The sequence below is a fragment of the Simochromis diagramma genome, unplaced genomic scaffold, assembly GCF_900408965.1.
Source record: "Simochromis diagramma unplaced genomic scaffold, fSimDia1.1 OVJJ01000567.1, whole genome shotgun sequence".
Lineage (NCBI taxonomy): Eukaryota > Metazoa > Chordata > Actinopteri > Cichliformes > Cichlidae > Simochromis > Simochromis diagramma.
This window is the reverse complement of record NW_024386973.1, coordinates 61,268-71,267: the sequence shown is the minus strand read 5'-3', so window position 1 is coordinate 71,267 and position 10,000 is coordinate 61,268. Positions and strand designations below refer to the sequence as shown.

Genomic DNA, 10,000 nt, shown 5'->3' with positions numbered 1-10,000 from the left:
TGTGATCATTTATTGTCACGTCCAGGGTTAATGAAGCTGCCAGTTTGGAATCTTTTATTTGACTAGCAAATTTCCTAAAAATGGATCAACTATATCTCCCAGAAATCCCCTTCTCTTAGTTTTCAGTATTATTAACATTTATTGAGTTATTTAGTGTAAAAAGGAAACTCAGTCTTTGCCAAAACAAGCAGCAGGTCATGTTCTTTCTGTTCTGTAAGCTGTGACTGAGGGCCACAGTGCTGATGTCAGAGCGCACACACCGCCTCCACGATGCTGCCGAACGCTCGTCTGTCGCCGCTGTCGACGAATCGATCGGCGATCGCTCTGCAGCACTCGTGATGGAAGAGAGCGGAGAGGAGCTCAGAGCTCTGACACACCTCCGACTTCACCGTGAGGATCCCCTGAAACACACAGGGACTCGTTCACGTCGCCGGGTCAGAGAGTTGCTTCAGGATAAATGTACGAGTGAGAAAGTCTCAGGAAAAAGGACAAAACGTTTATTCAGGATTAAAAGAAGAAGAAATAAAACCACGTGTGATTTTTTCTACCTGCCAGATTCTGCTGAGGTCACGCAGGTTGAAGATGTAGTGAAACTTTGCAGGAGACGGTAACATCTGAGGAGAGAGAAGATCACATGTCTGAGAAACATCCACAGACTGAATGCAAACAAAATCAAGTCAAGCAAAGTTACAATTACAGCAAAACTCATCAACATGTCAAATTTGTTCGGGTGCCTGGGTCGTCGAGCCAGTTTGCAGTTTGACATTATTATTGAACTTTGATTTTATTGATCATTTCTGGTCTTTTGCTTTCTTTGTTAGAGTTCTCTGTCTATGGTTTCTGTGTCCATAGCTGCTCTGTCTCCCCTCGTCGAGGCTGCGTCTGTGTTGTTTCCTGAGAAGTTCTGCTTTGTGTTCTTTTTCTCTCCCTCTGTCGCCTGGGCGGAGTTCATTGTGGGCTCCGCCTTTGGCCTACATACCTGGGAGATGATCAACACCTGCGTCTCATTAACTGGCCTCTACTAAAGGGAAGAAGCCAGGCTGCTCTTCGCTGGATCGTTGCTTGACCTGTGTCGGTGAAATCCCGGCTTGGACACTACAATCTAGTTCCTGCGTCTCAGCTTCTTGTGTTAACGCTTTTGTTTCCTGTGTACAGACCCCCTGGACCTGCTCTTGTTCCCTACGGAGTTTCTGGTGCGAGAGAGGAGTGAATGACTGGTGAGACGCCGAGAGAGACTGAAGAGGAGTGAGAGTGTTGCCCTGCTTTTCCCCGTGGATTCCCTGGAGCCCTGATCCCCGCACGCTTGTATATAGCACTGAGTCCCTGTCACACATTTCACCTGGTGTTTGTGAGGAAAAGCCTTCTGTTCTTCCTTTGAGCAAGGAGTCCTGCGTTTGAGTCCCCCAGTGACTGGAACATTTCCTCTTTTACTTTAACATGAGACTCTTTCAACGTGTCTGCTTCTGCCTCCTCGTGTCGTCAGCCCTGATTTGTCCAGCTGTGTTTCCCTCCTGTCTCCCTGGTTGCTCCCTCTGTGGATTTAAGCCCTGTGTTTCCTCCCTCATCTCACACTGTGTTCTGTCTGCCAGCCTGCCTGTTTACTTTATTAGGATTTTCAGTTTATTTTATGTATGAGCAATAAAGGTGCTGAGTTTGCACTTTAGGTCCTATCTTGCCTTCACGTGACAAAATTGGCATCAGGTGTTTGAAAATCTGAATCTGTGCAGTAAATGGGACCTTCAAATGAAAAGCAGAGACATTTAATCTCCGTCATCATTAAACGAAGCGGTGAACTAATCACGAGCAGAGATCTGATACATCCTGGATGAAGTTTGATGATGACTTTGATTATCAAGTATTGATTATCCTGATTAGAACAAAGTCCCTCCTCATGTCCTCCTAATATATGAGAATTAACCTGAAAAAAGCTCAGAGGGGATCTTTCAGTGATCATCAGCTGCTTTAAATATAAGTTTTTAATGACTGTTTATAAAGAATTAAATACATTTTAGCCGCCTTTTATTCTGAAGGTCTGATTTGATCTTATTTAAAAAACAAACCTTCGCCTTCACGGCCTGCCACACCCGCCTGGTGGTGGGGACGAGGGCGGCGGCGAGCCGGCACACCGGGCCGGGGAAGCCTCTCTCTGGGCAGAAGTAGCCCTGAGCCACAGTGCCAAAGATCTTATCGATGGAGGAGTTGGAGGGCAGCGTGCAGTTAAAGATGGAGAACTGGCGCTTTAGACGCTGAGGGATGTCGTTCCGACCGCCGCCGGGGTGAATCATGGCTGCCACCAGCTGGTAAACATCATTACACACATCAGTCAGTCACAGAGCAGATGATCTAACATCATCATCATCTCTCTGTTTATGATTTAAAACTTTTGAAGGAATCCCTCAAACCAACAGGTTTGTGTTCACTTCCTATATTTCCCTCCACTTCATTAGGTACAGCTGTAATACTCCAGTATATCTGTAGCGTCCTCCTGCCTTTGCTCACAGCAACCTTCATCAGTCTGTCACCATGGAAACATCCAGAATGTGCCACAGCGCTCCAACCACAGCCAAACTTCACCTGAACATCCACCACAGTGATGAACTCTCCTGGACGATCCAGGCTGTAGAAACCTCCCTGCTCCATCAGCTGACGCACGATCTCATTGGTTATCTGAGTGAGATGTGGGGGCGTGTCAGAGATACAATAATCTGATTGGTTACATGCATATTAAAGAGAACAGGGTGGGGGAAAAACTGAGCTGATTGGTTATTTGTGATGTGAGGTGGAGGTTATTCTGTGAGAAACAAAGAGGTAAGCTAGCAAAGGTTTGACCAATCACAGAGAGCCTGAAGCCCACCTGGTCGCCCCATTCGTTGATTACGGGCATGTTGATGTCGTCTATGAAGATGGTCATCCTGCGTCCGGCCGGCGGCCCGTAGGTGGTGCCCAAGCGTTTGTCGATGTAGCTCTCGAGCGTCCTCTGGAACATGCCGGGCAGCGTGGCCGAAGAGAAGTTCACCGTCTTACTGAGGTGGAGCTCTGGGTCGAGCTTTCCAGTGTAGCCCTACAGGGGGAGCCAGAGAGCAAGCTGCATGCTGTAGCCTGTGCTAGCCTGTGCTGGTGAACGGCTGAGCGCACTCTTACTTTAATCATGACGGTCTTGGCTGTTCCTTGCTCTCCGATCAGCAGCACGGCCTTCCTCTGCTTCATGATGGTCTGCATCAGGAAGTCCGTCCTCACATTGTCTACGTTGGGAACCAGGATGGACGAGTAGTCAGGGATGTGGTCTTTGGGGTAGACATACTCTGGGACCTGATCAGAACCATAAACACAGGACATGCATGAAGCATGCTGACTTCATTCTCTGCGATTAACACTCAGGAGAAACATAGAGTCCTCTCACCTTGTTGGACCAGTGCTCCCAGTGTCCCTGCTCGCTGACGGTGAACTCAAAGATGGTCTGGTTGTCCTGAGTGGGTGGCAGGTCCAGAGATGAGCTGTGGGCCTTTGAGACAAAAACAAAAACATCTTTCAACTCAAATGGAATATTTACATCCATTTCCAACCAGATATATCCTTTAAAAACCTTTTTTTAAAGTCCCATGTGACTCGTTTGCTCCAGCCGTGGAGGCCGTGGTGTTCAGGATTGTGATAACAGAGCTGGACTGACTCATTTCCAGATGAGTGACCTTTTGTTAGACGTCTTTTAGCTTTTTGCTTGGAACCAGTCAAAGTTTGATTGGTTTGGTATCTAAACTTAATAAAGTGGGTGCTGATCATCAGTCTGTGAACTGGGGATCATTTTCTTTCTAATGTGACAGGCTCTTCAAATGGCACTGGTGTCACTGGGTCCAAGGTTGTACACAAAGTACTGCAAACTTTTTTTCTTTTAGCATAAAATGGTGAAACTGTTCTCGATTAGGAGCAGACGTCAGTGTGTTGGAAAAGTGGTACGAGAATCTGACCAGGACCGTGGGTAGGTCATAGCCTTAATCCTAGCCCTCTACTTAAGGGTGGGGGCAGGGTAAAGGTGAGTAATCCCGCCTCTGTAGACGGTAAATATTCACACTACGGGTTCATTTGATTTGAAAACGAGGTTTGTTATGGAGTCAAAGAAAACTTTCACACACCTTCAGGAAGGCCTCCATCTTGGCTCTGTCATCCAGCTCCAGCAGTGCACCCAGAGACCACATGACCGCAAAGACAAACATGCATCCCACATGATCATGGCCACCCTGTTTGTCCTGCGCTGCGGGGAGCAAACCCTGAAAGCACAAATATGGAAAATAACCAAACAAAAGGGCAACAAGAACTTGGAAGACTCAGATTCTAGTTTTTCTGGTGTTTTACTGCTGTGTCCTACCTGCAGCAGGTCAATAGTCTGTTTGATGTACATACACTCCAGCACCTGCATCTTAGGGGACACAGCAGTGAAGACAAAGTCCAACAAGTCCTGAAACAGAAGAATACAAAACTAACCTTTAGCTTTCCTGCTGTCTGATGATTTCTTTACTTTTAAGGTTGATGCATTTCTAATCTCTGCTTACACCGTCATCAGTAACTGATGTTTGGCTACATGGGTGCTGGAAACAAGCGATAATCACCAAACTGAACAGACTTTAATGGTCAAGTGCTAAAAACTGCAGTTCCTCTAACAGCCACCAGAGGTGGATGGGGTAACAGGGTAACATGTCCAACGTTACAGCAGAAATAAACGTGTTTACAGCGGGTAAGAAAACCTGTTTGGTGTCTATAGCAGTGTTCATGTCTCACTAAGTTCACTATGATTAATTATGGAGTTCATCAGGGTGCTGTGCTGGGACCAGTTTGAGTCACAGTGCACTTGCTTCTCCTCGTTTCTCCTTCTTTTGTGTAATATTGGAGAGTCTGTGGCCGACAACACAAAGTGCTTGGAGGTGATAGTTGTTGTGAATTGGTGCTACATAAATAAAACTGAAGAGAATTGAATTAAGAAGCTTTGATCCCTGTTTACTGAGTTCAGATGAGGTTATTTTATGGTTCACTGCTTTGCTGCTCCTTTGTCGTGTATGTTTGACCAGGTGGTAACATCTTATCAATATTAAAATGATAAATAAGTCTAATTGTGTCCCGGCGGCTCTCACCTGGTAGCAGCAGTCGAAGCAGTGTTTCAGAGCGCTGGCCTGCTGCTCTGCTAGTTTCTGTAACCAGGCCTGCAGGACGGGCCTCCAGCTGAGCACTGACGAGCTCATGAATACCATCCCGTTCCTGGACACGGTGGCTGGGGAGGCGTTGTCAATGTTGTGGGGCTCAAAGACAATCTGAGGGAAGAATATAAAATATATGGGCTGACTTGACCTCGATGCATCTCCGGTTTCTGATCATGATGTTTGTGGATTATGTCAAACTGCACCACAGTGACTGTCTGGCTGAAGTGAGGTGAGCTTTGTTTGTTTTGCTTTGACCTTGCAGCAGGGAGCCATGGGGATTCGATCGCCATTCGCCAGCGTCAGAGTTTTGTTGTCGTCTAAAACAGAGTTCAGATTCTCGATCCAGATGGCATCCACCGGACCATCCAGCACAATCCAGATGTATTCCCCCTGACACACACACACACACACGTACATATACATCTGCACTGGAGCATCATGAATGTAGGGAACATGCTGAGCTTCCATCAACCTTTTTGCCTTTCAGAGTTTTCCTCCACAGTGTGGAGAAAATGCCGTCCGTCCAGTCGTTGGTGGTCACGTCCAGCATGCCGAACATCTGCGAGGCTGTGATGGCTTTGGGGTTCATCCTCATCTCTCGGTGGGGCGAGCCGCACTCAGACATGGCCTTCATCAGCGTGTGGACGCACGCCGTCTTCCCAGCACCGCTCGGACCCAGCGTCATCATACCTGCACGAGCACAGGACAGCTCGACTCCCATGTGTGCTGAAGACTCTTTAGCATTGCCATCAGTGTGTCTGTAACCTCAGCATTATTGAACACTGGTTGTATATAAAATAAAGATTTGTGCACCAGAAGCTTTTTAAACTTTTATATACCAAATTATATTATATAACATTTAAGTTTTTAATAAGCTGTTGGTTTCTAAGTGTGTAATATCCTGTTACTATATCCACAGTAAGTGTGGGTTATGTTGTTGTGACAGCAGCCAAAGACAGATTGTGTTGGTGTTGTGTTTAACAGCGTTAGTGAAGCCATAATGTTGTGAAGCTCTGTGTACATGTAGAATAATAACCTGCAATCAAAACTGTTTAAACCTCATGTTGAGGAGAAAGTTAGCAAGCCTTTGCAGCACTTTGTAATCACATTAGACTGATGAGTCTAAACGTGCAGTTTATGTGTTTAATGACCATAGAAACTCATGTTGAGCCTGCTTTCCCACTAATTTACACTGGAACTGTAAATGAAGCTGAGTGGCGAGACGAGAAAGACTAATTAATGTGTCACTGCGTCCAGATAATTGTGTCTGTCTGTCAGGATCTTCACCATGTCGGACTCTCTGCGTCTCATAGAGCTGGACCAGTTTGAGGATCCAGGGCGGGTGAGGGATCAGACCGGCCTGCTGAGCCTGATTAAAGATGGCCGACTCCAAGTCTGGATAACCGGCTTTATCCAGAACTGCAGAGGGGGATGAAAGAAAAGCACACAGTATGAGAGCCGTCGTGTACTCATGGAGCCTCTGCTAGTGTGTTTCAGTGTTATGTGAAAGAAACGTACCAATGCCAGGAAACAGGTCATTGATCAGACTCATAAACAGAGGCTCGTCCTCGTCCACCTGCAGAAAGTCACACAAGCAATCAGGATGGCTGACTGTGGCAATGACAAGGGCTCCCCCTAGTGGGCAACTCTAACACGTCTGATATTAATGAAATGAAAACTTTAAACATAAAGTCTAATTTCTGCATTGATTACTAACACACACACCAGTTTGGAGAGGTTCATGTCCCTCAGGACCCTCATCACCACAGTCTTCTCTGGTTCTGACGGGTTAGATCGCTTCACAGCTCCCAACGTCCTCAAAACCGACAAAATGTTCCTCAGACCGAAATCATAATGGACCTGGTAAGAAAGACCAGAGAAGTATAAATAATAATATAACTAAATGCATGAGTAACAGTTTACAAAGAAGGGCAACGGAGAAATGAGAAAATCCATCATCTAACACCAAGAAGGACAGGATGTGTGGTGGTTACAGCTGCAGGATCACCCACCTGTTTGGACAGCTGCTCCTCACACAGTTTGTAGAGGGTGTAGAACTTCCTGCTTAGGACCTGGTTGTCACGGAAACCAGCACTGGCCAATTTAACCCTCATGATGATGGCTCGGTCCGGGACCATCATGGCTACCGTGCGGAACTGAATCTTCAGGTTTTCAGGCAGCTCCTGACGGCCGGCGTAACCGGGATTCTGGAAAACCGAAAAGTTACTAGAACTTTCTGAGCGGAGGAACATCAGCACGCTCAGTGCTGGACCTGTGGCTCACTGTAGTTACTGAGCTGCCTTCATGTATCCACAACTGCTCACCTAAAGAACACTGAATACTGAACAGTGCATTGTTTCATATGCAGAGTGAATCTGATGATTTATCGTTGACTTATACTAACTCCAGAGTGTTCATTAGATCAGAGGTACCATGGTGAGGAAGATGCCGAACTCGGGATCCATGTCGACCACGTCTCCGTCGGTGAAGACGAACTGCTTCTTCTTGTTCTTCTTACACTGCAGCACGACGTAGATCTGCTGGGCGGCGACAGAAAGCACCGGCAGCTCGATGCGGTTAAACTCATCGAAGCAGCCCCAGGCTCCGGACTGAGCCAGACCTGCAGACACAGCACTGCACTTTCAGATCAGCATTTTGATAGAACGATCACATGTTTATTGCATGTTAAGAAGATGCTGTGACTTATGTATCATACAGAGTTATGTATCATAGAAGAGTGGGCGACTGGCCTCCACTGACTTCCACACTTTTGTCTCTGACTCAGGAGAAACATGTCTTCATGAGGATCTGCCACTCTGGCATGGCTCTGTATTCAAGAACAGCTAATGAACATTTGTTCCAGGTTCCCAGATACCACAGACAACGGCTGTGGGTCCATGTTAGGTAGTGAACCTCTGCAGAGGTTGTCCTGTCAGAGCGGGCCGGGCCTCGTGGTTGACTAACCTCTCTTCTACTCAGTGGGTTGATAAGATGGTGACAACAGCAGGACAATATTTCCAGTGTCCACCATCCACACACTCACACACCTTTGTAGATGCGTCCCAGTCCTCTGTAGTCCATCTGGTCCGAACAGTTAAAGACCACCACATACTTCCCCAGACAGCGACCCATGTCTTTAGTGGTCTCCGTTTTACCTGCAAACAAACACACACACACACACACACACACACACACACAACCACAGCAGCATGCAAGAGTTCAGCTTCATTTTACACACACACACACACACACACACACGCACACACATTACCTGTTCCTGCTGGTCCGGCCGGAGCTCCGCCCATACTCATCCCCAGAGCCTGGGACAGAGTGATGTAACACCTGGACAGATGTTCAGTGTTTGTGAATCAGTCAGTCCACAGGCGTCAGTCAGTGAGGCTGGAGTGTGTGTACCTGTCTGTCAGCGGGGTGATGACCAGCCTGTCTGTGCAGCCCAGGTATTCATTACAGTAGCTGAACTCCACATCTGTGATCTGGATGACACATCTGTCCGTCTCCTCCAGGAAGTAAAACCTCGACTGTTTCTGCCATTCGAAGTCTGAAGCCGACCGCACGTTCATCCTCACCTGACAAACACAAAGTCATATGACCCACTCTGACAGACACTATCAAACAGTATTTAGATGTTTGTTTATACGTTTGCTCTTTTGTTCACCAGCTCATCGAAAATGTCTCTCTGGTGGACGTGGATGGTGATCAGCGTCTCATATTTGGTCCTCTCGTTCCTGCTCAGCTCTCGAGTCGTCATGTCGATGAGCTCATTGAGGAGGTTCAGGAACTTCTGATTGGTCGTTTGCATGATCTGACAACCAATAAGATGGGGACAGTCAGGACAGAAGAATGACACGATAACACCCTGTAAATAATCACCATAGCCTAAATTATATTCTATCTTATTTTATTTAGAGAGCTCCAAATCACAACAAAAGTTGCCTCAAGACTCTTCTGTCCCACACGGGCTTGAGTTTAGCCTTTTGACCCAAACCACAGTTTTTCTTTTCTTTTTGTACCAACCAACTTGGACGGTTGGTTTGGTTACCCAGCTACGGGGTTTGGTTATGTTTACTGGATACTGACTGAAACACAATTAAAACAAAACGCACTTACCTGAAAAGTGGAAGAGAGAACACGATGAACACAAAGAAACGGCATCGACTTGTTACTAAAAGAGCCAATCTCTTAATTCTGCATAAATTCAAGCCGTAATTACTGACTGTTTCTTTCTGCTGTAAAGTTGAGTTTTAACTGAGAGTCTGTAGGAAGCATATTCAGAGCAATTATCTGACCAATAATGTGGCTGCTGTGATGTTAATTGACTGTCCAACAATAGTTTCAGTGAGGGTGATTCTGTGGTTTGTGTTGGACATTACCGTAGATTACGACGTAGCAGACACAGTCAAAGTGATGCAGCATTACTGGATAACTTTAGATCTCCACCCTCTTACATAAATATGGTCACGTTTGGCTCAAATCGAGGCATAAAAGCACCTTCTTGTCAGACTTGCTGAGGACGAGTGCTTCTTCTGCGTCTCTCGTCCAGATCATCTGGATTCCCAGCAGGCCAATCTGAGCCGGGAACGCCGACTGGAACTCCAGAAGCTTAAAGGCGGAGTCACTGATGGCCAGGTAAGCCTGACGGATGATAGCATGAAGGGTTCCCCTCACCCCAGCTAGCAGCTCTCCTAACCACACCTCCACATTCCCCTGCAAGTGGAGGTGAGATGCTGATTGATAAAAGGATTCAGTTTAAGGGAAAAGTAACGGGGAACTTACTGGGAGGTCTCCATGTGGAG

General features: G+C 46.7%; 1 protein-coding gene and 1 long non-coding RNA gene across 2 annotated transcripts in view; one reads left to right on the top strand and one right to left on the bottom strand.

Annotated features, from left to right (window-relative positions):
• The window catches only part of LOC120738308 (dynein heavy chain 5, axonemal-like), a 59,286-nt gene that overhangs the window by 22,730 nt on the left and 26,556 nt on the right, over window positions 1-10,000 (bottom strand). The window contains exons 44-65 of the mRNA XM_040039496.1: window positions 9,696-9,911; window positions 8,863-9,009; window positions 8,601-8,773; window positions 8,458-8,528; window positions 8,234-8,341; window positions 7,619-7,806; window positions 7,199-7,393; window positions 6,912-7,046; window positions 6,705-6,762; window positions 6,474-6,605; window positions 5,659-5,876; window positions 5,442-5,576; window positions 5,121-5,297; window positions 4,361-4,450; window positions 4,128-4,262; window positions 3,401-3,502; window positions 3,142-3,309; window positions 2,855-3,061; window positions 2,575-2,667; window positions 2,061-2,297; window positions 549-614; window positions 261-401 (exon numbers count right to left, since the gene is read on the bottom strand). Of these exons, the coding sequence (XP_039895430.1) occupies window positions 261-401; window positions 549-614; window positions 2,061-2,297; window positions 2,575-2,667; window positions 2,855-3,061; window positions 3,142-3,309; window positions 3,401-3,502; window positions 4,128-4,262; window positions 4,361-4,450; window positions 5,121-5,297; window positions 5,442-5,576; window positions 5,659-5,876; window positions 6,474-6,605; window positions 6,705-6,762; window positions 6,912-7,046; window positions 7,199-7,393; window positions 7,619-7,806; window positions 8,234-8,341; window positions 8,458-8,528; window positions 8,601-8,773; window positions 8,863-9,009; window positions 9,696-9,911 (3,192 nt within the window). The remainder of the gene's footprint in view (window positions 1-260; window positions 402-548; window positions 615-2,060; window positions 2,298-2,574; window positions 2,668-2,854; window positions 3,062-3,141; window positions 3,310-3,400; window positions 3,503-4,127; window positions 4,263-4,360; window positions 4,451-5,120; window positions 5,298-5,441; window positions 5,577-5,658; window positions 5,877-6,473; window positions 6,606-6,704; window positions 6,763-6,911; window positions 7,047-7,198; window positions 7,394-7,618; window positions 7,807-8,233; window positions 8,342-8,457; window positions 8,529-8,600; window positions 8,774-8,862; window positions 9,010-9,695; window positions 9,912-10,000) is intronic.
• Window positions 828-1,350, top strand: LOC120738296. The gene is made up of 2 exons (XR_005696932.1): window positions 828-1,071; window positions 1,156-1,350. It is a non-coding gene; the product is annotated as an uncharacterized LOC120738296 (long non-coding RNA).